General features: G+C 50.5%; 1 protein-coding gene and 1 long non-coding RNA gene across 3 annotated transcripts; one reads left to right on the forward strand and one right to left on the reverse strand.

The window, feature by feature from the left end:
- Positions 1-1,498: 1,498 nt before the first annotated feature.
- LOC129782604 (uncharacterized) lies at positions 1,499-9,911 on the forward strand. Of its 2 annotated transcripts, XR_008744660.1 has the most exons (4): positions 1,502-6,544; positions 6,627-6,664; positions 6,954-7,078; positions 7,213-9,911. It is a non-coding gene; the product is annotated as an uncharacterized LOC129782604 (long non-coding RNA). The 2 variants fall into 2 exon arrangements; XR_008744659.1 differs by having other exon boundaries at positions 1,499-6,544; positions 6,627-7,078.
- CCR7 (C-C motif chemokine receptor 7) lies at positions 8,400-24,076 on the reverse strand. Its single transcript, XM_005232679.4, has 3 exons — positions 23,132-24,076; positions 15,754-15,803; positions 8,400-13,970 (listed from the first exon to the last, which is right to left on the reverse strand). Exons 1-3 carry the CDS (start codon positions 23,139-23,141, stop codon positions 12,906-12,908), a joined length of 1,125 nt encoding a protein of 374 aa, XP_005232736.2. The 5' UTR covers positions 23,142-24,076; the 3' UTR covers positions 8,400-12,905.
- Between the last annotated feature and the right edge of the window lie 3,191 nt (positions 24,077-27,267).

The raw sequence follows: 27,267 nt of genomic DNA on the forward strand, positions 1-27,267 counted from the left end.
TTTTTCCTACTGAGTTTACAATCTGGGCAGACAATGGATGAGAGGAATTAAGTGTTAATGGTCTCATTTTATAGCTTGGGAATTGAGACCTGCTGTTCCTCAGTGTCTGGTCTGGGATCACGCAGGGAATGTGTAGGGAAGCTGGGAAGGGAACCAGACCCCGAGCTTCTCCATGCTGAGGCATTCGGGCTGCTGCTTCTTCAGAGCCTGCGATGCAGGATGGATCAGGACTTGCTGAAACGGGGATGAATTGGTTCACAAAGCCGTGCTGAGCCAACACCGCACTCGGGAGGGCGAGCCCCGAGGGTGGGAGCAGAGCATGGAGCAGGAAAGCTCAGGAAAGCCCCAAAGTGCCTGGAAAGCCGGTGCCAGGGAGGGCTGGGTGGCAGAAGCCGGCAGCATGTTGGGTGGAAGGATGCACCCCATGCACCCAGTGCTGCGATAGCGCATCCCTCTTCTTACGCTGCGTTGGTGCGGAGGAGTTTTCTTATTCCCTGTGCAGCTTGGCTTGGTGCTGCTGTCCCTCTAGAGCCTGGCAAACCTGGAACCAATGCTTTTCAATGTTTATTTTGCAGGGAAAGCTGATGGATGCGCGTTGCCCAGAAGCACCACAGCAGTGGAGAGTGCTTCACCCGGGAGAGGAGACTCCAGAAAATGGGTATGTGGCAGGGGGGAGATGGGATGACTTCCTACTGAAGCCCTTCACCATCACTGCATTGCTGGCAGCGTCAGGGATCGTGTAGGGATTGATGAAATGAAAGCTGTGGGAGCAGGCTGGCGTCTCTCTGCAGCTGGAAGAAGAGCAGAGTGGGGACAAATGGGGTCACGCTATCCCTGCCGCCATCCCACCGACGTCCCGTTGTCTCACCAGCTTACCTTGCAGTGCCTGCGCCCGCTCCTGGCTGCTTGACTGATGCCAGTGATAAAATCCACATTTCCTGAGCGGCGGTGGGACTCATGCTCCAGACGTGACTTGGGCTGCGCTACGGGCAGAGCTAGCGGAACCTCGAAGGACAACGCTGCTCTGTCCTGCCATAGCCTGGCCTGGGGCACAAACAAGCTGTCATTCCATTTATCATTGCATCACTCATTTTGGGGGGTCTGCTTGGGCATTTTTTAGTAAATAGCTTTTCTTTCTCACCTCTTGCATGTATCCTGGTTTTTAATGGTCTTTGGAAAATGCCTAGTGAAACATCTTTAAGGCCAAAAACAGGTGTCTGATGCCTTATCTGTTTGCTCACATTCTGGTTTGCGGGGGAGAAGTGAGTTGGCAGCATCTCGGAGAACAAAATATTGAAGTGTTTTTCTAAGTGTGGGGAAACTTTCCTTGATAACAGATTTCATGTCACTGTATGTTTATTTCTTTAAAGCTTGGGTAGGTGGAGTGTGGGCTGTGGGCTGTATCCCTTTCAGGTAAAAGCCATCTGCCTAGGTGGAGCAACCTTTGTTGTTTTTGTTCATTTAACTTCTGCAGAAAGCCACAAAGAAAAGACTTTTCTATGCAAACAAGGGGAAGAGGCATTACCGGAGTGAACCCCCATGGAGCCAGGGAGGTTTCAGTTTGCAATAAGTGCGTTTGGAGGTGAAATGGAGGTGGCAGCTTCTGCTGCTGGTTGTGTTGCAGAGCCCTGCCGTGCATCCTCCCGCGTGTTTAGCCGGCGGAGCCCCGCAGCAGATGAGAAGAGTGGGCATAGCACGGGGGGTCTTCTGGGGCTGAGCGCTGCAGACGTGTCAGGTGGAGGGGTTTGAAGTATGCGTTGAAAGCAGTAATTGCCCTGGCGTTAGCCTCCATTAAAATCAAAAAAAGCAAAGTTAAATTATGCCTCACACATGCTGGAGGAGCGTAGAAGCCTTCACAGGAAGAGCATCTAAGAGGTTTGGCCTCTTCCCCCTGAAATAAGCGGCTGAAATAAGCATGTTTCTCCATGATGTTGAGAAAGAACCTAATTCTGGGTTTTTCATGTGCATTTTTGCTGGCAAATACAGGAATCACAGTGTAACATAATGCCGGTGACTTGTTAATAGGGTTTTAGGGAAACAGAAAGACTCTAGCAGTTAGCAGCGGTACCGTCTGCTGTGGAAATTTCTGTTCTAACTTCTTGCCAGCTGTGGCTTTCCTACGGTGCAAGATTTACACCTCTGCAAGGTTTGTTCTCACCTGCATCGCAATGACTAAGTCTTTGAGTCATCGAGTGTGGCCTTGGCTGAAATGATGGTTGTTTTTTTTTCTTGGTTCATCTACAAAAGCTTGGAAGCTAAGGCTGTCCACTGTTTTGTAGGGACCCGGCAGCAGCGTGGGGCTTAAGGAATTTGGCTTTTTGTGGGGTTTTGGGTAGAAATTTGTGGTTACGCTCAAGCAACCTGTTTTCACGGGGCTGCTGCATACGTGCAGGTTCCGGCGCTGCACGTGACAGCAGCAATTGAGCTCCCCGTGGGTTAGATTGTGGAGTGATTAAAAATCCGAATGAGGCCTTGTGGGGAAAAATGCATATTTGTAAAGTTCACTTTTTTTAAAAAAAAAGCTGCTTTCTTCAGCTGCCTGAAAAAATCACAGCTCCTGGGCTTGGGAAGGGGCTGCCCTCTGCTCGCACCCTGCTCATTGTGCTGAGCTGCAGCAGCTGCAGTGCAGTGTCCCAAGGGATCCCGAGTGGTGGGAGGTGACTGAAAAAGGCCATTTATGTGTTTCAAAATTATCTAGGAGATCTGGGTACGAAGCTAGTGGAAGGCGATACATGGGAGATGTCATTTTTACGGGAAGAGGTGAGAAACATGAAGTTCAGCATTCCAAACGGATTATTGAAATCCCATGGAAAAGGCACTGGCAGTCTGATTCAGAGCTAAAAAGAGAGTGACTCAAAGCCTTTTAAAAATTGTTTCCAGTATATTTACATTAAGCCAAACTAAAATGACTACTTTTTAGCCTGCTTGCCCGCAGAGGGCTTGAATATGGTTGGGTTCATAGTGCTGGAACCCACACCTTTATTGCAGGGGGAAGTTTTCCCGAGTTTTTCCCGAAGTCCCGGCTTGGTGGGTGCAGCGTGGTGCCTGCGGTGGAGCGTTGCTGAGCCTTTCCCACATGGTGTCAGCATCTCTCAGCCAGAGGGCTAAGAGATTAGTAAGGCCCCTTGGTTTGGGGATTTACCAGGCTCTAACCAGAGAGCAGAGGTTTGGCTGGGAGCCTTCTCCAAGGAAAAGCCTGGATTTTCACCTCCTGGGTGACCGAAGGTGAGAGGAGGAGAGCAGCTCGGAGGGAAGGATGCAGAGGAGGTGGTGTCCCTGCTCCTCAGAACTCACAGCTTTGTGTCCCGCTGGCTGCCGGTTGCTGGTGCTGATGGCCACAGCCAGAAGGGACCGTGACCGTGGATGTACCATAGGTCACTGGGAGGCTGGCTGGGGTGTGGTGGCTTTGCAGGGCTTGGGGCCGTTGTGAGCATGCCTTCTGTGACCTGCCTTTGCATATCGTCGGTATTTGTTGTTTTCAGGCAGCTTCCCCTTGCAGGAAGGAGAAGGAAGTGTTTGCATCTTGGTTACTACTCACTGAAGCATCATTTCAGAGCGTGTTTCAGGCCATGTGCCCTGACCGACAAACTCGATGCGTGTCTGCCTGGTGGGGAAAGACTTTTTTTTGTACTGCCGATTATAAAGGGCATGAATTTCCAAGCTGAGGATCACCGTTAACTGCTCAGCAAGGAGATACCTCCCTCCTTCCCAGAGTGCTGTAAGGATCTGTAAGGATCGCCGCTGGCCAGGGTCAGCCAGGAGGTGCCTCGGACCCTCTGCTGCTGCTGCTGCCCCTCTCCCCCTACGCGTGCTTCGCTGTCACTCATGGGCAACACGTCTGGGACACGCTGGGGTTCGGCTGCTCCTAACGGGACCCGAGGGAGAGAGACTGACCCTCCCCATGGGACATTGCCACCGCGGTGGCAGCCAGTGGGCTGTGGACCGGGGAGCTGTCTGCCGGGGGTGCGCTGGCTCAGATGGCGTCGTGACGTGCTCCCTGCTCAGGAGCAGGTCTCTGGTGTGGGCACATACCAGGAGCCTGAAGTCCCCAAAGAGGGGCAGCTCCTCTGCAGAACTGCTGTCCCACTAGTGCATCACCATCGTGCCCCCTTGGGCGGCAGCGGCACTGGGGCTGGGGCAGCTGCGGCGAGTGGCAGGAGAGCTGTGGTGCTACGGGACGATGCTCCACCATCTTCTCAGTTGCAGGGTGAGCCGGCGTGGAGGGCGCACATCCAGCAGCTGCAGCCCACGTAATGCCCGAAGCAGGATGCCCAGCTGAGGAGGCAGCATCGCAGGGCTCGTGATGGCATGGAGACCTTTTCTGTTGTTTGCCATCTGCTTCAAAACAGTCCCCACGTCTCTGGCTGCATGCCTGGTGGCTGTTTGTTAGGTTGTGCAGGCAGCACTGGCACGTGAGGGGTTGCTCATTTGTAGGTGGGGGTGGAGGCCCACCAGAAGCCGCTAGCAATAAAGACATTTTGATGAGTCTTGTCAGGATCTGGGTACCTGCCAGTTCTGCTGCAGTCCCCCCCCCAAGCCTGGTGGAAGCTGCATCTGTTGGGGCGCAGCTCTGGGATGCTCAGCGCCTCTCCCGTGCAGTCGGGTCAGGGAGTTTGAGCAGGAGCGTTGCAGCTACCTGCGGCCCCCTGGCAAGGCAGATGAGAACCGACTGCAAACGTGTTAACCTCTTCAAAGGCGTCTTGCGCAACTCCCCGTTGAAGAGCAGGGCTGAGCTGCAGAGTGGCAATTGCTGCTGGCTGTGTTAGTCATCCAGAGAGAGAGTTGTTTTTCCTTCTCCCCCTCCCCGCCCTGGTGCAGGGGTAGAGGTTCTTGCTCACTACTTGGTGTGGCCAAAACTTAGAAGAAGAAATGTGTTATCTCTGAGGGAATCGGTCAACTCTCCCCTAAAAATGTGAGCTTCTATTTGTGCACCTCAGGTGGTGAGATTTTGCTCCAGCGGGTATTGATTTTTGCTGTGATAGCCCCCCCGAGTCTGCAACCAGTTCTGCTGGGAGACAGATGCAAATATGAACGTGTGTGTGTGTGTGTGTTCACATCTCCTTCCACATGGAGTGATTCCCTGATAATAATGTGCAAAGCTGTGGGTGTACTAAAGAAACCTGCGGGGTTGCGCTACCTGTCCGAGTTACACGGATCAAGCAGAGAGAGCCGAGGTCTTTAGAGTCAGGATCCGTGGTGGGGCAGCGTGCTCCTGCAGCAGGGGGCAAGATTTCCTTTGCTTTTCTTGTAATTAAAATTGGTAAACCGGAATGCCTATATTTCTAGACCACAAGAAGGCGTGCGGGATGGGGATGGGAGGAAGTCACCAGTGGTACCAGACAAAGGTTTTTTGGATGTCCAGCTCAGCACCTTCATTTTCAGACAGTTGGGTGGGAAACAGGTTGCCTGTGTTGGGTGTGCGAGTGTAAAAGCTGGAAGTGTCTCTTGGAAAGGAAGGCTTGAAGGAGTCTTTGGGAAAGGCTCGTGAGTCACTTCTGCTTGTGAAGATTTTATTTTTTACTCCCTGGTTAGCTAAGAGTATTTTACAAGAACCTTTTCCTTCTCTGGAGCATTCAGCCACTTGGGGTTTGGTCATTTTGTGCGTATAAACCAGGACATGGTCCCAGAGGAGCTCAGCTTTTCAGTTTTACACTGCAGCGTAACCTTCGGGACAGGTGGGGACTGAAAAGTAGCTGCATTTGTCACTGTCCTCTTGCTGCCCTGGGCTTGCACAGCAGTTCTGGGGTTCTTCAAGCCTTAACAGACACCTACATGAAATCCACCTTGTTGCAAATCCGGTAGAAGTCTCCGCACCCAGGGGATAGCAGACAAAGTAGTTCCTCTTCCCTGTGTTCTGCCAGGAGGGCGTTTGCTCCACATCTACAGCCGCTGGGATCTTACCTCCTCACCTCACGTTGCATAGCATGAACATTTCATACCAGCTCGCAGGGTAAGGCAGAAATGAAGTGTCATGAACCTCATGAAAGGTCCTGTTGTTCTAAGTGGAATTTAGACAGCGCTCCTAGATAAAGAAGAAGGAATTAGAGTCCGTGGGAGAAGTTCTGGGTTTGGTACAGGGCGATGTGCACAGGCTCCGAATCCTGGAAGGCCTTTCGGGCTGGGAATTATTTGGTCCTTTCCTGCAGGGTGATTCTAGTCATTAGAATTGACCTTCAAGTCACAGAAATTTCCCAATAAAGCACATAATTACTCAAGAGTTAGGGTTTTGTGCAACAGTGCTCATCAGCAAGGAAAGGAAAGTAAATATCTGCTTGCTCTCTTATTTTAGACAATTGAATTAAAACCCCCAAAGCATCAGGAAGGGAAGTTCAGAGTTTCAGTTCCTGCAAGCTGAAGGTTTGCATGGGTTCAGCAATGACAAATACATGAGATCATGCCTAGTTGGGCTCAGCATCTGCGGTGCGTGCGGTGAAGGTGAACCGAAAGTCTCCAGTACTTGTTAAGACCTGAAGAAGATTTTTGTAACGAGCTGTGGCAGTGACAGGTGTTGGTTTAATATCGAGGAGGTTGGACTCCTGCTTGGGTAATACTCTTGGCTCTGGGAAGAACTGGGGTCTTACGGAAAGGCAAAAGGGAAAAATAACTTTTTTCTTTTTTTTTTGCAGTTTGAGGATGGGTTATCCTGCCACCTGGAGCTGAGCCTGTGGGTGCTTAAATACCTGCAATTTCTGCAAAATCTAAACACCTGAGGGCTTCTCTTCGTTTTTGGCGAGAGGGTGGGAAGGCTGCCATGCATGGGACTAGTAACAGTGCGAGGAACTCCTGTTCCTGCTTTTGGAAAGTGATATTTTAGCTCTGGTTTAGTCCTTGGGGAGGAAGCGCAGGATTGACTCGGGGCACTGCGGAGCAGAGCTGGGGATACAACCTGTATTTTTAAAGTCTTGTCCAGGCTTTTCACCACTGGATCTGACTGGGTTCCCTTTCCCCCACAGTGTCACTACTGGGAACACGCAGACAGCGAAGCTGCCGTGGCCACGTAGCCTTTGGGTGTAATCGTGCAGTGCTGGTCCGGAGGCTTGTGCCAGCACAAAGGGGCAGCCAAGCAGGAAAAGACCTGGTAAAGACCAAATATTTCTAGCTAATCTTTTTCTTCCTTCTAGTCAGCCACCTTTTTTTTTTTTTTTTTCCCCCATCTTCTTCCATCCTTCTTATTCTGACCCTTGTGTACTGCGCATTCGCCTGTTGATACAGATCACCACAAGGAAGAAACTGCCCGTTTTGGGAAGCATGTCTACAAAGAACTCAGCAAAACCCCGTGAAGACTCCATCCCTTTGGATCTTTTCTGGTTTTATGGTCAGCCACATCTGAAGCTAGAGGGTTATTTGTTATGTGACAAATGCTCTTCTCTTTCCCACCCCCCCAAAGTGTACTGCCACCGCAGGGGGGGCTGGAAGGAGGGTGAGGTGGTCCAGCAGCGGCTCGTGCTGCTGTCGTTAAACACAGCGTGATGCTGTTTATCTGGTTCATTTTCTTTAAAGTCCAACTGCATGTTTTTGTCCCATCTTATGTGCCACCAGGAGGCTCTGAGCCGGTCCAGCTGCCTTCTAATCTATAAAAAGTCTTTGCTTTTCAATCTGGCCCGGCCCTTTGATCTCCTTGCTTTGAGGTCACAAAGCTGCTTGTGATGATGCCAACAAGGCGCAGCTGAGGTCTCAGCTGACTTAAGTTTCCCCAGATCCATCTTAGGGTGGCTCAGGTAGGGGGGGAGAAATCTCCTGGTGTGGAGAGAAACCCCAGCGCCAGCCCGTTGGGGGAAGTGGCCCCGGGCAAGGCAGCTCCGCTGAGGAGCCAGGGAGGAGGACCATGCAAGAACTTCTCCCCCGAGGTCTGACACCTCCACCCCCACAACAGGAATTGGCGTTATTTTTCCATATAAAAGAAGATGTGGGGAGAGGAAACCATAGCCCACTCTCAGCTATTCTGACAGCTACACTGTGCCACCACCCTTCCTCATCACCCATGTGTGGTATTTTTAGGGTTCGCCTCATTTAACTCCAGCTCATTCTTTCTTAGAGTGACAAGGGCTTCCCTCCCGTAGCTACCCAGGTGGCACATCAAAAACCACAGCTGTGCCAGGAGCAGCTTCACCTCCACCATCGTATTCATCCATTCGTTCACCAGCTGGTGATGGGAGGCGGCACCTGGGACAGCATGAGAAGGGAGAGGACAAACCAGAGCCTGCTCTGAGGGGGTGGGTGGATGGATGGATGGATGGGTGGGTGGATGGATGCAGCTGCACTTAGTGAGGCCTCATTCCACTTTTCCTTCCCCCTACTTCCAGTTTACCTCCAGCCCAGATCCCTTTGGTACTGTGGGCTTTTAAGCCAAAAGACACATTAGCACACGTGCATTGATAAAGAACTGGCAGGGAAGGGGAAGCAATTAGCAGCGATACTTTATTTGGAGCAATGAGGAGTCCAGGGCTTCTAAGCAATGAAGAGGTTTCCCACGGTGACTTGGAGAAGGGATGGCAGGACCCACCTGGAGTCCCCATGGCTGGGACGAGGTGGTAGATGTCTCTTCTGCTTTGCGTGTAGTTTATTGCAGACCAGCAGCTCCTTTCTGTAGTGAGGGCTGGGCTTTTTTAATTGACTTTTGAAAGAAGATTGAAACCTGAGATTGGTCCCAGTCCCCTAGTGATTGGTTCCAGTCCCTTAGTGAAATGTAAAAGGAGGCTTCTTTCTCTGTCTTGCTGGTGAAAGGTACTAAAATGGGTTAAATCCATCCTAGAAATGCACCTCTCTTCCTGTAGCAGGTTCTGTGTGCTTTGGCCGGGGTATTTGTGATGTAAGGTGTGACCTCGGAGGATTGCTTGGTGGGCTGAGTTTTTACTTGTTTAAATTAGGGTTGCAAGTTGGAGTCTCCCGTTTTCTTAAAATTTGGGATCTTTCCTGTTGAAAAGCTTGGCTCAGGGTCAACTCGGAGAAGCACAGGGACCTGTTCAGCGTGGTGGTTCTCTGCAGCTCCCTGGTTCTGCTTCTGTACCGCGCGTGCTGCAGTTCCTGCTGCTGTTGCAGCCGCCTGCATCTCTCACGGCTGAGCAACACGGACTCGGGGCAGTCGTGACTTCTGACCTAGCCGTGGCAAGCGAGACCTAATGTTTATTTAAAGACCCTTGTGTTTAGACTGTTATTCTCTAGAGTTGCGTTGCGGTGCTGTGGTCTTGAGATGTTCCTTATCGCTGCTGGAACCTCTGGGCTGGGTGCTGAAACTGGTCTTAATGCTTTCTCTCTAGGGAGAAACCATGAGAGAGGCGCGCTGTCTAGCGAAAGCAGAAATGGTCCTTAGTTTTGGCACTTAACCATCCAGCTTCATGTCTCCTGGTTTTCTTGGAGGTTCCTTCCTCTTTGATTCCATGGCTGCAATTCTAAACCACTTTTTGGTAAAGGCTATTGAACATCCCTCTTTGCATAAATTCACTGGGGAGGTCAGGGAGAAACGGTCTGTGCCCTTGTGGTCCCTGCCTCTACCTTGAGCAATTTTCCCAGTAATACGGTATTTCATGATGGACTTCTTACATTTGAAAGTGAACAAGAAAACGGTACAACATTTTATTTCCTATATAGGCTTTTCAGTGATAAGGAGCCATCAGGTATATCCAGTAGTGGAGCAGCGTTAAGGCGGTGGGGTAAATAGTTAAAATAAAAGCTACTACTTAATGTGTTGGTGACTTGTTTACTGTGTAATTCATCAACAATTGAAGTAAACCAGCTCTTTTTCTATTTAGTTTGGTTTTTTTCTGCAGGGCAGTACTGGTACAAAGGTAGGTTAATTGACAAACAGCTCTTGACAGGACCAGAAGGATGTGATACGAGCTGTTATGATACATACAAAATATGTCCTATGGAGGAAATACAATGGAAAAACAACGGTACCTTTTTCTTTTTTTTTTAAATTGTTATAATTTATTTTCCACAAATAGCAAAATACAGTCAGTTTTCAGACTTCAGTGGGGAATCTCAGGTTAGGATCTAAGGCCAATGTTAATGTGATTCATCTAAATGAGTGGCAAATTTGTCCTGACCATTAAATAAAATTAAAAAAAAAAAAAAGAAAGAACAGCCCTGCACTCTGAAGTCACTGCTGTCTTGCTGAGGTGGCACCAGATGATGCTTTTAGTACCTCATTTGTAGGGCAGCAGCTGCGTGTTTTCCCATTTAGAATACACTGAGCTGGTGAAGACCTGAAGACCCCCCCAGTCTGTAGAAGGGAGGATGGCTTTTATCAAACAGGAGTCAAGTACAGTTGCATGTTTTGGTGAAGCAATGCTCCTTGCTAGAATAAGTTAGGTGAATCTATTTTGTATAAAATTTTAGTGAAAGCAGTGCATTTTCAGGGTACATTCACATACATACTTTTTCCCTGTGTAAAGCAGCTTTACATATATGAATACACATTAAGAATATATTGTTACTGATGAAGAAAACGAAAAAGACCCTGTATTATGGGTAGTCCTTGCTCTGGTGAAGTTCTTGTTGTCTGAGCATCTCGCCTGAGTCAGGGCTGTAGGAACAAACCCAGAACAGATGACTATTGGGTGTCAGTCATAACCCCGCAGTTTGCACCATGGAGAAGCAGCGCTTCTGTACGTTGCGTGGGCATTACGAGAGAAAATGCATTGAAGGATTGGGGGGGATTGTAGCTCCGGTCACGTGGAGCAGAAGGTGCTCTCCTCCTGAATCCCAGCTCTTGGCAAAATCCCATACCCCAAAGCCAAATGGTTTATGAAGAATTTATTTCATTATGATGGCAGCCAGCTATATAACTGGCGACACTGTCTCAAAACCAGCTCACCGAAGTCTTTCCTTGGAAGGTTGATTTTCATTCTCACGTCTCTAAAGCAAAGGTGTTCAACTGATGATCCAGGGAGTTCCCTGTATCGCTCCTGATGGATCCATGCGTGGTATTGAATAAAGTATAAACATCTTTTTAGTAAAGTGTGTTTTGCTCCATGTGTCCACTGGAATGTGCCTTAACAGCTTCTACAAGCGGGTTGAGGTGCTGCTCCGGAGGGTGAGGCTCCGTGCCTCGGCTCAGCCGGGCTACTGCTGCCCCGCAGCTCCTGGCCAAACCTTTTCCCATTGACGTCTGGCTCCCGGGAGCTGTGCTCTGCGGGGCTTTTACCACTTGCACCTCCATGACAGATGCCCAAACAATTGCAGCAGCTCCTCCCCGGGTGACATTCAGATGTCGCATGACAAGCAGTTCCCAGGGTATTCATCTGTCGTAGGAATCTTCCCTCTTCCAGTAGAAGCGCCAACTGGCATTATATTCTGGGCTTCTTTTCAAGGTCTTATTTTACATGACAATAATCTGTTGTTCAGCTGCCACGTTCCTTTCAAGTAGGTGACCCTGGCAGTAATCTTCCACACGTGACTGTCCCGGCGTTTAAATCCAGCCGCAGTGAATGGCATCTTTATTAGCCCTGACAGTCTGGATGCAAAACACGTTCTCAATAGCTTATATGTGAAATACACGTCTGAGTTAAAAGCCAGCTGCTAATGTCCTTCTAGAAAGGCACGCTGATGGGGAAGGGAGAAGAAACCCCACATTCTTCTCTATGTCTCGAGGTCAGAAGCAATAGCACAGAAGGCAGCCGATACAGCTGGGTACAAGTGAGCTTTGGCCACTGGCACGCTGAAGGGGTTGAACCATAGGCACAACTGTATCCTGAATTTGAGTGTTTTTGCCTTAAGAAATGCACATGCATTTGCCCTGGGCTTCAGCCTTTAACATTCTGAGGATTCTGGCGCCAGTCTGCTAAAATCTTTATACCAAGTGAGTGAGCAAACCATCCCTCAGCCCATCGAGAGTGAGGGTGACACTGGTACAGGCTGGATGGCCGAGCGATAAAGATGTCTTTTAAGCAGCTGGCTGGATCGGTGCAGAAGTACCTGTTTCTCAGCTCAGATTTGTGTGCTTGGGGATTGGAAAGACATGGGTCATTTGGAGCTTGTAACCCATTTTTCTTTGCGCAAGCAGGTTGAATCTAACCTGTGCCAGCTGCCCCTACCTCCACCTGGTGCAGACAGGTGCCCTTCCAGAAGCTCAAGGAGACTATTTCCAGAGCGGAGCAGCATTTCTAATGGATTCAAGCCCACGTTGGGATGGAATAATAATACCTTGTGCTTCTCAGGATGCACCTTCTTTGTAGGTGAAACACCAGATGCAGGTAGAAATGAAGCAGAACTGGTATTTTCCTGACAAACGTAGGAGTTGCTACAATAATAGACAACATTCTTGGAATTGTTTATACCATATGTGTGGATTTAGTATTAGTTATGGAAATTTCTGGCTTTTCATGGGGGAAGGCAGAGCAGAGAACGGTGTGCTAGGATACTCCGCAGCTTATATTGCATATTGGATTAAGCTTGGCGCCTGAGGCTGGTGCTGTCCTGTCTTGAAGACTGAGCCAGTGCAACGGGCATAATTTTTGTAGGCATGGAAGAGCAATATGTAGACTTGTTAAAAGCACCATTCCAAGCCAGGATGATGCTCTTGGACATTCAGCTCTAAAGCAAGCAATTCTGTTGCGCAAATATCCGTTTCTCTTGGTATTTGTTGCTTTTAGGGAGAATGTTCCATTTCGAGCATTTCTCATTTTGACTAAAGACTAAAAGAAAGGTGAAATGACATAAGAACTCTAAACTGACTGGCCTCCCTCTCCCTTGCTTTGCTAACGGTCACAGTTTTATTCAAGCCTCTCCATCCACAGGAGTATTGCCTAGCAGTGCTTGTTGCCTGGAATAGGGGGATGCTCCTGGGTTTTCCTCCTGCAGCTGCCTTTCCTACAGCAGCGGCAGGTCTTGCTCTACCAGTATCTCAGAACAGAGGACGTGTACAAAACTGTTCCAGCTTGGCCAAAGCCTGCTGGGAGCTTGGCTCATGGGGAGAAGGTGGTGGTCGTCTCTGTCTCCATAGCGAAGGAAAACCTCTTGCTCTCGCGGCAGGTGGACAGCTGCCAGAGGCGCTCCTGGCTCAGGCAGCCCAGCTCCTTCAGGAGCTTGAAGAGGTCATTGCGGAATTTGACACCGATGAAGGCGTAGAGGAAAGGGTTGAGGCAGCATCGGAAGCAGGCGAGGGTGTAGGTCACGTCATCCGCCACGTCAAGCTTCTTGCTCTCCTCGCATGAGCTGGTGTGGTTGAAGGCTGAGATGGTCTTGGCCAGCATGACGCCGTTGTAGGGCAGCTGGAAGACAACAAAGACGATTACCACGGCGATGATGACCTTGATGGCTTTATTCTTCTCAAAGTTGCGGGCCTGGAGTAATGTTTTGATGATGATGAGGTAGCAGACAGACATGACCAGCAGGGGAAATAAGAAGCCAAAAACCATTTGGGACACTTTGATGCCAGTGTTGAAGGTCTGCAGGTCGTTAGCGATGATAGAACAACGGGGATGGTTGTCAGGGTCATTTACACCACTGTGAACCAGCTCAGGGATCGAGAGGATGAAGGCCAGGAGCCAAATGAGGATGCATGTAACCTTGCTAATGAATATCATCCGGGGACGAAAGCGGTGGGCTGAGGCAGCCTGAACGATGGCAAAGTACCTGTCGATGCTGATGGACAGGAGGAGCAGCATCCCGCTGAAGAAACTCATTTTGCAGATGCAGTAGACGGCTTTGCAGGCAAACTCCCCAAAAAGCCAGTGCATGGCTGCGCTTGTGGCCCAGAAGGGGAGGGTCAGCAGGAAGAGGATGTCTGCCAGGGCCAGGTTCAGGAGATAGATGTCCGTCATGGTCTTGAGCCTCTTGAAGTAGATGTAGGTGAGCATCACCAGCCCGTTCCCCAGCAGCCCCGTGAAGCAGATGAGGGTGTACATGGCTGGGAGGAAGGCAGCGCGGAAGTTACGGACTTCCTCCTTCTCACACAGGGTCTCGAACATGGTGTAGTCGATGGTGATGTTGGAGTCATAGTCATCGGTGACATTGTTGCCGGCACAGAACTGGAACAGGGAAGACAAGAAGAGTGTGTTGGGACAGGTACTGTGCTGTGTTCCAAGGGTGTCGATCTGTGGGGCAGGCAGCAGCATCCAGCTGCAGCCCACGGAGAAACCCCAGGGACTTCCCGAGCATGGGCTTATGCCAACGTCATGGACCCAGCTGGCAGGATCTGGTGGCTGAAAACATTCCCCATAAGTACGTGGGGTCTGGGCTTTTTGGAGGGGCTCAGAGTGGGAATTCTACCAGAAAAGTTTAGTGCTCAGCCTGGAAGCGCTTGGTGTGCGGCTGCTTTCCAGAACGTTCCAGGACCCGCATACAGCTGCATGCACATAGCCAGCTGTCGGATGCAATGTGAAAAATAATACATCCTTCAGCATCCTCCTCTCAGCAGGGGCAATGTTTCCTCTCGAGTAACTCTACTTGTGAGGCATTTTCTGACTTCAGTATTCCCTCCCCCATCTCAGCTATTCCCATTGCTCCCATCCCCTCCTCCCTGTGACCGTGCGAGAAGGGGCTGCCGTGGTTGTAACTGGCAGCGACCTGGCATGGCAAGTGCCAGCGTCACCGAACCACAGGATGGTTTGAGTCAGAAAGGACCATGGGCAGGGACACCTGCCACTAGCCCAGGTTGCTCTGAGCCCCATCCAGCCTGGCATCCCGGCCTTCCTGGTCCTGCTGCCACCCCATCCCCCCCGCAGCGAGGGCCAAGCCCGCCGAGTGCTGGGAGCAAAGGGAGGGCAAAGCCAGAGCCTCCCAGGGCTCTTTCCTCTGCTAAAGTGATGGAGAGAGATGTCAATGAGACCTGGGGAAATGCAGCGAAGCAGGAAGCTGTTACCGCGCTGGCATGGACGTGTTGCCGGTGTCTCATTCAGGCCCCTGATCTAAGTCCTGATTATGGTTTCGTCTTCCTACACTGCCGTAACCTACGGGGCAGAGTGAGCCTGTGGTATCTGTGCCCTGCTTTTTTGTGACTTATTAATCTCTGGTACCTTCACTCCATCGCACCGAGATGAAAGGTTTCCCCTGGATACCCCCGCCTGTTATCGCTGAGTATCTCAGCGTGCTCTCCATCTCAGGCAGGCTTGGCTTTCACCACATCCTGCCTGCTACCTGGAGGCATGCCACCAGAAGTGAAAGGGAAAAGAAAGAGGCTGCAAGACTCTCCCTGCTCTGCTGAGCCCGGTGGAGAGCTGGGGCTGGGGGCTGCAGCGTGGCTGAGCTGTGGGGGTGTGAGCGCTGGCGCTGCACCCTGCGGTCCGAGAGCAGGTCACGGCACGGCGTGGTGCTTTGGGTTCTTCCTGCTTAAGATTGACTCTGAGCAAGGACAAGCGGAGGAAGAAGCTGAACTCTTCCTCCCTGGGCATGGCAGCAATTCAGCACTGACCTGTGTTGAAGCCCAGCGCTGGCCGAGTACCTGCAGGGAGCAGCGAGCTGGCTCTGCCCCAGCGCTCGCTGGAGGATGCTCTCGTCTTTCCTGAAAATGCTCATTTTGCTGCTAGCGAGGGACTTGGTGCTAACAGTCTAGGCCTTCCTAAAGTCACAGGATATGTCATTGTTTCTGTTCTCTCTTTGTTTTCTCTCCTTTGTTTTTCTCTAGCACTGCTCTGCTGTCTCCCCACCCACCTCCTTGGGGCTGGATCCTGCGTGCCAGCGGCCGTTCCCCCCCACGCATCTCTGCAGGGCTGTGGGTGGCTGCTTTTTTGCCTGTCGAAAGTTTTCGTCATCTCTCTTTACCCACAACACAAAGGCAGCTGGATTTCAACAACGTTGCTTTTAACATCTTACCTGAAAAATTAGAGGAAGGCTGAAAACAAGGGTGACCTTTAGCTGCTTGCCTGTAGAAGAAGGAGACGGGCGTTAGTTGGCGTTAGTTGAGTGGGGGTTTTCCACATGATGCTCACTCTGAAAAAGCAGCAGTAGCACACTTGACCACGGCATTCTCAACCCTGCAAAGCTCCCCACGGCTGGGTAAACTAAAACCTGGTGAAGATGCTAACAGGATAACCCAGGGCCACACAAGTTACTGTCAGAGCACAAAGTCTCAGGAGTCTGGCCCCTCCAGTTTCATCTGTAAAGGCTCATAGCTAAGGACAGTTACCCTGTGCACAGTGTACTAATTTTTATTTTATATGGGGTTTTAATTATTGTTTTTTCCCTACAGATGGACAGCAGCCTGCCCCCTGTGCCTTGTTCTGAGCTGTGGGGGTGTAGCATACTCAACCCATGTAAAAACGTACAGCTGTGAGCGCCCAGCTATAGATATATATAAATCGGGCCCAGCTGTTCCCCGCCGGTGCGGTGACCGATCTGCGGAACAGGAAAGCTCAGCTCCTGGCAGGATGTGCAGAACTGAAGCTGGCTGAAATTTATTGCTTGTCTCTTAAATGTCTTAAAATTGGCTGCTGCTGCCTTTGGATGTGAAGATACAGGATGTTGACAGCTGGGAGGAAAAATTTCAATTCAGAGCCAGATGTGATAATGGTGAGAGCAATCTCGGGCAAACAGTTCTTCCTGCTGTGGTTAGCAGAGGCAGGGAGGCCAGTGAAAGCTTTTTCTTTGCTCTATTTAAAGCATGTACCACCATCTACCTTGGGCATTTGCGACTGAAAGTTGCTCAATGTAGAAGTGATTTGGCAGCTGGGAGAAAGCCCTGGCCGCTGCTCTGGCACGAACAGAAGACGTGTCCTTCCTTGAAGGAGAGTTGGCACCAGCTGTTCTGAGCATCATGCTGCTCATCCCAGGATGCTTCTCTAGGCACTGGCTTGTTCCCTGTGCCGCAGCCTCTCATTTCCCTCCTGATTAGCTGCTCCAGGGTCACTAAGCAAGGCTGGGGCAGAGGCGGGAGATGCCTTTGGCTTTCAGCTGCCTGTTTCTCCTAGGGAGCACGGCTTTCTCTTCATGGCCTTTTCATAAATTTGACTGATCAGTTTGCACCTCTCACGCTGGGCAGCCTGATGTATGCAGCTCCACTCTGTTCCTTTGCCGAGCTCCTTTGCCCCCTTCCCTGTTCTGCCCGTCTCCTCTTCGGTGTTGCAGTGGACCAGGATGATGAACTTCCACTGCTCATGGTAACTGCAGCCATTGCACCAGTATCCCCACTTCAAGTCGCGTGCAGTAGCATTGTTAATGACAGAAATCGTTACTTGGGCACCTGCGATTGGAGATGCTTGTTTGGATGTGAGCAGTGATGTGTCAGCTGAGAGATCTTTGGCCACGAGTGGAAATATTCACGCTTCTCACCCCCAGAGCCTGCGTGTGAGCTTCCCACTGTCTTGTAGAAGTTTGTGCCTTGCCTTTCCCCCTTGTTTTCGTCTTTTACACTCATGCAGCTGGGTGCTCAGTTCTGTTCACACCCCCTCACCTTCTCTGAACCCTCCTGGGGGAATCTGGGGAGGGTAATAGTGCCTCGTCAGTGCCGTTTGCATCAGGAATGGAGGGTGGCAAGGCTGGGCTTGAGGGGGGAGGCAGGGGCTTGGCGAAACGCTCTGTCTGCGCTTTCTGTCTGTCTGATGGCTTTCACTCTGACCAGTCCCAGACTTGCAGGAAGAGGTTTGGTGAGCATCTGGGGTAGCCATCTCTCCCTTCGAGATGCTGATCTGACTTTCACATATTAACACAGGAAATACTCTGAAAGCCCAAACCACTCAAAATCCACAAGCCTTGACTGTCATTGCCCTCCCTGCCTGGGACACAGGTGTGGGGTCCCTGATCCCCCCCAACCATCAGAGTCTCCAGTCTTCTGTTGGCCAGGCGTCTTCATGGCTTGGTTTCTGGGGGAGTCCTGGAGTTGGTGCTTATGTCTGCCCGCTGATGGATAATAATTACTTGGCCACGCTGGGCAGGGGTTGAGGCCTCAAAGGCAATTCACTTCCTAGCAGCTGTATAAAAAGGAGGCAGAGGAGAGGAACCACTCTCAGGCTACAGAGGAAAGGCACCGACCTGAATCCGGCTCCATCAGTGCATTGCTGTCGGCATTTTTCACTCATTTCATGCAAAGAACTGCCCAGTGCCAGGCTGATGTGCCGGTGGGGCCAGTCTAGGGCATTGCCCCCCAGGTGCAGCATCCTTTTCCTCCACCACTTTCTGCATCACCCCCTCAAGTCGAAGGACCGGACCAGCCCAGCCCTTAATCTGAAAAGTCATCAGTGTGCAGCCCTGGTGAGTTGCTGTTCTGTACTTTTTTTTTTCCTCCTTAACATGCTCTGAGGCATCTAACAAAATAGGACTGATGAAGTGACTCAACTAACGATCCTGAAACAGTTCAGTGAAGTATCATTCCTTTAAAGATCTTCACACTGGTTTACAACCCCCCCTTCGGTTACCGTTTCAAGTGTCTTAAATGTCAAATGATTTTTTTCAATATAAAAAAAAAAGCTTGCACAGTTTCTTCCCCTCTTTCTGTACACCCCCCCCTTTCAACTTACTCATTTGCAAAGGCATAATGAGAGAGTCATTTGCAAAGGCATAACGAGAGAGGCGATGCAGCCTCGTGGTCCCCACGCAGGAGTTTGTTGAGCGGGTCCTTGCGTCACCAGTTTCAGGCAGACTGGACGAGGCTGATGTCTCCCTGCAATGCTCTGAGGGTCCAAGGCAGCAGGGGAGAGGGACCACAAGCAAATTAATTGCATAGAGGAAATGAGACATGCCCTGGAGCTTAACAGGCAATTTTGGGTAGCTTTCTTTACTTTTTATTTTCCTTTTTTTTTTTTTCCCTATCTGGTAGTTCTCTGCTGTGGGTATTTTCCTAAAGTTTTGTTCCTCAAAATATTAAGAAAAAAACAACAAAAAAACCTCTCAAAAATCCCCATGAACAGTTGAACTAGAAACCTCATTTATAAAAAGACAACATTTATAAAAAGCGAATGAGTCAGGCACGTTATCAAGCCCCACGTCAGCCCCCTTGTCCCTCAGCTGGTGACGTGCTGGTTTGCTGCAGTTCTCAAAGCATGCTCCTGTCCTGCGGGCCCTGGGAAAAGGTGGAAAGGAGAATTGTTCCGTGTGAATGGAAGAGGGAAGGGTCTGCTGTTAATGGCAGGGCAGGGCGGAGAGGGGACAACAACCCATCCATCCTGAAAATCTTCCTCCACAGAGCGAGCGCAATTGGGATCCATCCCGCTGAGCTCTAGCCCTTGGCACCTGGGTGGGCGTTTCGGCTCCCTCGATAGCAAAGGGAAAGAAACGGGTGGGTTTGAGTCCAGGGTCAAGGCCATAGGGTGGGCACCTGGGGTGCAGCTCCTGCCACCCCACAGCAGAAGGGTGGGTGGGTTCGGACAGCTGTATCCATCCAGCTCATCTGAAGCTCCCTGCCATCACAACTGATCTCAATCAAGATAAAAGAAGCTGTAGTAGCTGTGAACCCCCCCCGGGCATGCCCAGAAAAGCTGCTGATAGTAAGAAATACTTGGTAGCAGAAAGTCTACCCAGAGGAGTAGAAACAGAACCGTGTGGGATGGTTAAAACAGGTTGGAGAAACCAAATCCTGCAGGATGGAGCACTGGGTCGGCTCCTGCCTGGCAGCTCCGGCTCTAACTGGAGCAGTGGCGAGCAGCAGCAGCAGCGTGCTGGTGCTGGGGAAGGCACCAAGTGGAAACGAGAGTCCGGCAAGAGTATTGGCAAAGCCTGGCAAACTGGCTCGGGCTAAACCCTCGTGGTGAAAGAATTATTTTTCTGTTGGCCAGAAACCGCAAAGCAAAAGTTTCGTTCTCGAGCACCTCAGCATGTGGAGGCAGCGAGTAACGTACTGTTTATATCTTTAAACATGTACCGGTTTCTGCTGCCTCTTCACCATCGCTAGAGTAGGCTTTCGGGGGAAGAACCAGGTATTTCTGAGAAAAATTAATCATACTTAAATATATAATGACTGTTGGCAGTTACAGCTCAGTGCTCGTTCTCTGCCACCTTTCCCCTCTGCTTCTCACAACTGGCACAGGAGCGATACCATCGTTTCAGGAATGAACAGTCCCAATGAAACTTAAGTCATGCTTCTATCTCACGGCTTCATATATCTGTTAGAGAAGAAATTTAATAATTACCTGCCTCCACCCCTTTTTAGGAAACTGTGAATCAAAAGACAAGATAAGCAGAGATAAGCAAGTTCAGAATGAATTTAAGTGAGCTACCCGTGTTTCCTATGTGTGTGTAAAAAACCCCAAAAAAACCCAAAAACCCAAAACCCAAAAACCCCAGCAGCAGCACTAATGCTGTGCATCTTCCAGTGCAAAATATTTATTTTGGAATATTCCTTTGAAATACAGTACTAGGATAAAATCCCAAAGGATGAAAATTGTTGTACTATTCTTGTCAGGTTCTCACTAATTTTTTCTTCTTCCTGTCATAATTAACCGTTACCAGTTAGTTGAAGTCAGAGTAACAGCTGCCCTCCCAAATACTGAAAAACTTAAGTAAAGAAACCTACAGGGCACCCACATAATGCTGCAGAGGCCAGGGATGTAAAGGAGAGCAGGGTGCTGAGGGGTGGAGAGGTCCAGCTGGGCTGCGGTGCTGATTGGGATGCAGGGCTTCCCATATGGTGCTGGTTGGGATGCAGGGCTCCCCAGATGGTGCTAGGGATGCAGGGCTCCCCAGATGGTGCTGGTTGGGATGCAGGGCTTCCCAAGTGGTGCTGGTTGGGATGCAGGGCTCCCCAAGTGGTGCTGGTTGGGATGCAGGGCTCCCCAGATGGTGCTAGGGATGCAGGGCTCCCCAGATGGTGCTGGTTGGGATGCAGGGCTTCCCAAATGATGCTGGTTGGGATGCAGGGCTTCCCATATGGTGCTGGTTGGGATGCAGGGCTCCCCAGATGGTGCTAGGGATGCAGGGCTCCCCAGATGGTGCTGGTTGGGATGCAGGGCTTCCCAAGTGGTGCTGGTTGGGATGCAGGGCTCCCCAAGTGGTGCTGGTTGGGATGCAGGGCTCCCCAGATGGTGCTAGGGATGCAGGGCTCCCCAGATGGTGCTGGTTGGGATGCAGGGCTTCCCAAATGATGCTGGTTGGGATGCAGGGCTTCCCATATGGTGCTGGTTGGGATGCAGGGCTCCCCAGATGGTGCTGGTTGGGATGCAGGGCTTCCCAAGTGGTGCTGGTTGGGATGCAGGGCTTCCCATATGGTGCTGGTTGGGATGCAGGGCTCCCCAGATGGTGCTAGGGATGCAGGGCTCCCCAGATGGTGCTGGTTGGGATGCAGGGCTCCCCAGATGGTGCTGGTTGGGATGCAGGGCTCCCCAAGTGGTGCTGGTTGGGATGCAGGGCTCCCCAGATGGTGCTAGGGATGCAGGGCTCCCCAGATGGTGCTGGTTGGGATGCAGGGCTTCCCAAATGATGCTGGTTGGGATGCAGGGCTTCCCAAATGGTGCTGGTTGGGATGCAGGACTCCCCAAGTGGTGCTGGTTGGGATGCAGGGCTTCCCAAATGGTGCTGGTTGGGATGCAGCACTTCCCAAGCCAACGATTCCCAGAAGCTGCCGGGAGACATCCATGAGAAGGCTCCCTCTGCCCTTTCCCTGCTCCTGCCTGGTGGGTCCTATGGGAGCCAGGAGCTCCAGCGAGCACCGTGGGAGCATCCCGCATCCCCCAGTGTCACGTTGGAGCCTGGGAGACCCTGGGCTCCCCCTTCCCAGCTGCTGTACAGGGCTTTGCATCCAGACACTGCGCACGGAACCCCCCTCTGCTTCATTCAGAAATCACCGGAGACCTTTCCAGAGGAGAAATCCCTGCCTGGGAAGGGGACTAGTTTGTGGGCTGAAACAGTGGACAAAGATACAAAAAGGAAGAAGTGCCAAATTTTCCCAGCTGCACCAGCCTGACTCTGCTGTTGCGCGCGTCACTAGTGTTTTGCATCTGAATTTCTTCAAAAACAGGTGAGGGCAATCGTCCCCCTTCATGTGGCACAGTCGGAGGCACCAGTATGGAACTGGGTGCTCAAATCTCAGTGTGGTCACAGGCTGCAGCTCTGCCTGCAGTGCTTCCCATGGGACCCCCGTGCCCCCCTGCACGCTGCGGTTAATTTAAGGCTCCGATTTGCAAATGTCATAGAGAAAAGGCAGTGACGCCTCCCGTTTCACCCTGTAATTCGTTACACCCGGAGCAGGGCTTTACTGGGCTGAACTTGGTGGCTCTGTCCCATCCTCTCGCCATCCTCACTGCAGCTCTGCCCGTGCTCACCGGCACGGAGAGGTAGAAGTTGGGTTTTAAACCCGGATTGGTTAATCTGCTTTTAAACTAACTTACCCATCTGAGCTCTTGCATTTGTCCCTCTTCCCCGCACTCCCTCAGATTAGTGTTTGCACATATTTGAGCATAAAAAAACATAATAAAAAGGGAATAAATCTGACAGTCTTCGAGGAGAAAGAGCGTGCATCTTATGTGCCGTGTCCCTGACCCATGGTGCCATCTCCCCTCCTACAGCTCCTCATCTCCTCAAGCTCCGGGCAGTGGGTGCCCACAGAGCTCTGGGTGTGAAAGTACAATAAGAAATGGCAAAGGAAAGTTTGAAACTTTCAAGAGGAAACAGAAAGAGTCTTGTGCTTCCTGGGCTAACAGGATACGGACCAAAGAGAAGGGGATTCTCTCGCTTGCTTGCTTCTCTCTGCCTGCTTCATGATGGAGGAATCCATGGGAACACAGACCCCTACAGGTGCACCGGCTCAGGGCTGCTCCAGCTCCGAGCAAGCACAGAACTGCAAAGTTTTGTTGCTGCAGTGAAAATATTTGTTAATAGAAACAATCTGTAAAAGTCTGGACAGACTTAGCTAGCAGTAACCACAGATATGCTTGCTCCTGCTTCCTTTGATTCATTCCCTGAATTAAAACGTTGCCAAGGAGGTGCATTCTCTTTTTTTTAATAAGTATTTTTTAATAAGAACAGAGAAGAAAAGGTACATGCTATGTGAGAAGAGCTTATTTGCTTTGGGACAAAATAGCCCCTTGAAATTGGCTACAAGCCTATTTTTTATGTGTGTGTTTCTGAAGTTAATTGATTGGAGGGGTTTTGAGCATGTAGAAGAGAACTGTGCATTTCTTTTTTAATAGTCGATATAAGGAAGATGAAAGTCTTTTATACTGTTCTACTCTGTTAAAAGTGCTCCATCCCTGTGTCACGAGGCATGGATTTGGGCATGATTGATAAAGCAGAAGACAAAGGCGGAGGCTGCAGAGCAGGTACTCACCACTCTCCATGGTCTCGTTGTGAAGGGAGATGAAGTCACCAGGTTCGCAAGAGCATCATAGGTTCCAGCACAGCTCAGCACGCCGCAGCTCCTTCCAGGGACCCTCTTTGGGAACCTCTGCCTTTTATACTTCCTGCACCTCTGCAAGAGGCTCGTGACACACCCTTGCGTGGCTGACATTTAGTCGATGCTCCTCCTCGTCTTTCACTGATACAGGACGGTTGTGCTGCATGCCACGCTACCTTCAGGTGCTCCGGGTGCTCAGGTGCTTCCTCAGCACGTGCAGCGAGGGGCGGCACGCACGCACTACCGAGACTCGGTAAAAGTGGGTTCTGCTTTTGCACTGACACATGAGAAATTGTCTGTGGTGAAGGGGCAAAAAATTATCTCCTTTCTCCTTATCTCTTCTCTCCAGAGCAGATCCTGCTTCATCTGCCAGAGCATCCACCAGAAATGAGTGCTGTAGGAAACAGGGAGGATCCCCATCTCTGCCAGACCCTTTTTTTCTGGGGAACATGTTCAACTAGCACATGAAAAAAATCTCCGCATGCAGGACTGCTGGCAGCCAGCATCCCTTTGCCCTTCTCCCACACGCTTACAGCATCCTCTCTAGATTCTCAGCAGCTCAAACAAGTAAGTGGACTTCCCCCCTCCTTTCTGCTTCTGGGTGGTTTTGTGTTACCATCTGCTGAGTATCAGCATGCATCATCTTCCTCAAAAGGTTTTGCGCTTTTGCGGTCCCATGCCTTCCCCACCATCACATTAATGCAGAAGTTCAGGACCTGCAGTGCTGTCAGCCATCCCATCCTGGTCCTAAGTGGATCATCAATACAAATCAGGGGCTTTTGCTCCGTGGTTGCCCAAGGTGGACCCTTGCTCTTGGAACAGACTCCTCGAACAAGGCAGCAACATCCCCAGCTCCTCAGGAACTCACCTTCCTTCCAAGGCGACTCAAAAGTATTCACTTTGGCATCTTGTCCTCTGCGTCCTCTTCTTATGAGATGGCAATGCTGTTACGGCAGCCAGGACAGATGGGAAAATGACAGGTCACTAAGATGGGTCCTGGACGGAGCTTGCAGTCCCCAACAGGTTCCAAAGCACCTGGTGCTTTGGGGCTTACCCTGAATTACTGTCCCATCACCTGTGCGGAGCTGGGGGAAGATGGAACAGCTCAGGATGGACCCAAACAAGCCAGTTCGCTGAGGAACTGGGAAAGTTCCCAGGGAACTTCCAAAACCAGCCAGAAAGACCAGTGTTATGAGAGAGAGAGAACACAGCTCAGGCAATGTTTCAGTGTTTGTGTGGCTGGGATGGGAGACACCTCAAAAGGCATTATTCTGCTTCAGCAAATGGACATAAAGGAAAACCTGTGGTACCTGTGTTATCTCTCCATTAGCCTAAATGCAACATTTGCTCTGCATCAGACAAGTAACGGTGTAGTTAGTTAAACTGCTGTTATAACAGATCTCTGCGCCAGGCAGCCGTTGTCTGGCTCTCATGCATCACTGTCCTGTTCAGGGTAATCTGATCAGTGTCTTAATTACCCGACCGTTACTGGGATATATATTACAAGGAGCAGATAAGCTGTGTTCAGTGAGTTGATCCGTTACATCAACACCAGCATCTCAGCCCTGCTGCTCCTACAACCTTCAGAGGCAGAATCGAGCTCCCTGCCAGTGCCTCCAGCCAGCATCCAGGCAGAATTGTTTTGGGAATGATGCCTTCCCTAAACGTTAGAACACTAAGAGCAGTGAATGTTCTGTAATCTGTGGCTCATGTAAGGACTTTTCACTGCTGGGAAGAGCTGATTTGGTTCCCTTTAGCGTACAGCACTCGAAGATCTGAAGATTTTGTGCTGTTCAAAAAAACTCCACCCCAACATTACCATGGCATGTTTCTATTTAAATTATCGTAAGGTAACGTAACAGCTAACCACAGCCAAAACAGGACTTTAGTAGAATTTGAGCACATGTGAGCATCCGAAACTAAAACTACTGATCACTTGCTGCCTTGCCTGTAACACCAGCTCCTTCGACATGAGGCCAAACATTTTGCTCCCTGGCTCTCGCAAGCCCTAATTAAACGTATCTGAAGTTGAGGGTCCTGAGGATGGTCTCAGATCCGATGTAAACACCCGTCCACAGTTTCAGACCTTCCTTAGACGTTGTGCCAGCCCAGCCGTCACTTAAAAACCTTCTTGGTTTTTCATGGCAGGCCAGTTGCCACTGTGGTTCTGATCCCCTTCTGGGGTCTGTAATGGGCACAATTCCAGGGCTTGAAGACCATCAGCATTTTTATCTGGCTTCCCAGAAGGTGACCTGCACTTCCCTTAGCTCTCTAAGCACCACCACGGGCTTTTCATCACGCTTGCTTTCGAATTCTCTCAGCAGGCAGGTGCAGCTTGCATCTTTGCAACTCTATTTATTGCTCCATTTTCCTTTTGTTCATCGATATCCAAGCAGGTAAGCAGCCTTTGAGAGCTTTATCTTGTAACCACTTCCTCCAAGAAGGACCAGAGATGAAAGACTTCCCTCGGATACAGGCAGAATACTCAGAAATGGTGGGTGTAGAGCCTTGAAGCGTAGTCATGGTGCTGCCTGTGGGAGTGGGGGGTGTGTAGAGGTGGCACGATTGCCTCCATCTGCTCTGTGCTCATGCTGTGCCAGAGGGAGGGGGTGGAAGGCAACATTCCCAGGAGTCCATCCCCACATCCCTGGCGGCAGAAGCCGAAGCTGACGAGAGGAAGGCAGCAGGCAAATGCTTTGCAGTTTGTTTTTTGCGCATACACCCGCGCTTTAACTTCAACATTTCAGTACATGCCAAGTTCTGGGTTGTCAGAGCCAATTCAAGCAAATTGTTTTCCTTAAAAAAAGAATGGGAATATCTTAAAATAATGTACCGTGTCTTTATGACACCCCATCTTCTTGTACAGTCATGTTTTATACCTTGGGAGTTCTCCAAACGTTTATTAAAGCTTTGCTTAATTTGCTTGTGTATATTTGCAGTCTATTTCATGCCTTAGTGATCCGTCTCTTTGACGTGCTCCTGCTGACACGTGTGCCCCACGAGCAGGCTTTGTCAAAACTGCGATCCCGCACGAACAAACACACCGCCCAGGTAAAGCCACACTGTGCTGCCTGCTTGCTACAGCACATTTGTCACCCTCAAGTTAAATTAACTATTAAAAAACTGGTGCATTAAAAAAACCTGGTGCATTAAAAAAAAAGTGGCCCGGTATTTTCACTCTCCTGTTAGACCCTAGGTGACTCTGCTGCAAGAAGAGTGGAAACAAGTGGTTAAAATCTGTTGCCCAGGTCGAAGTAGCAGGGCTAGATGGCAGCTGTTCGTCAATATGACTTCTCAAAAGCAAACACCGTTCCTAATAAATTCCACAGGAAATTAGCTCAGAAAGAAAGATTTCAGTTCAGGTTGGTTCCACTCGAACGGAAAGATTGAATCTGCTGAACTGCATTGAAACATGTAGACTCGAATGGATCTGACATTGAATGCTCGTTCAGCAGCGGAGTATCTCGTCGGAATTTCGTTCCTGTATTTCACGTCCGTGTCCTGTGTGTAAGATTGGACTGCTTGCAGGCTCTCCTTCGACTAAGTCACGCAGACACCCCAGGGTGGAAGGGACCCCAGCGCCACGGGCTGTGTGCTTTCAGCAAGCAGGACTCGCATGGCTCTGCTGCACTTTAGCGAGGTGCAATCCATTCTGAGAAAAGCACGACACAAGATGTTTTTACATCCTGAACTCAAAGCCTGCCTGTATTTTCCACTAATTTAGCTTTGGGTGAATTGACATGAGATCAGACTGAAGTACTGCTGGCCCAGCGGGTGGAGAGCCCGTGCAGCTGGAGCCGGCTCTGCCGCCGGCTGCACCAGACCCCCGCTCTGCTTCAGAGCTCAGCTCACGGGGTGCTGAGCGAGCAGCACCATCCCTATCAGGTAGGCAAAGCTGTGTTTTGCTACAAGTAGGAAGGTTTTGCTACAAGTGAAAGCATCGCAGTTCACATCCAGGGCTTGTGGGTCCCCTGCAATGTGCTGAGCCGGGGCAGGGCAGCGTGCAGCACCGAAGGAAACGCCAGCTGCACCCCCTGCTCTCAGCTCTGTGCTGCTCTCGCTGCCCTCAG

This window comes from Falco peregrinus, chromosome 18 (genome assembly GCF_023634155.1).
Source record: "Falco peregrinus isolate bFalPer1 chromosome 18, bFalPer1.pri, whole genome shotgun sequence".
NCBI classification, from domain to species: domain Eukaryota; kingdom Metazoa; phylum Chordata; class Aves; order Falconiformes; family Falconidae; genus Falco; species Falco peregrinus.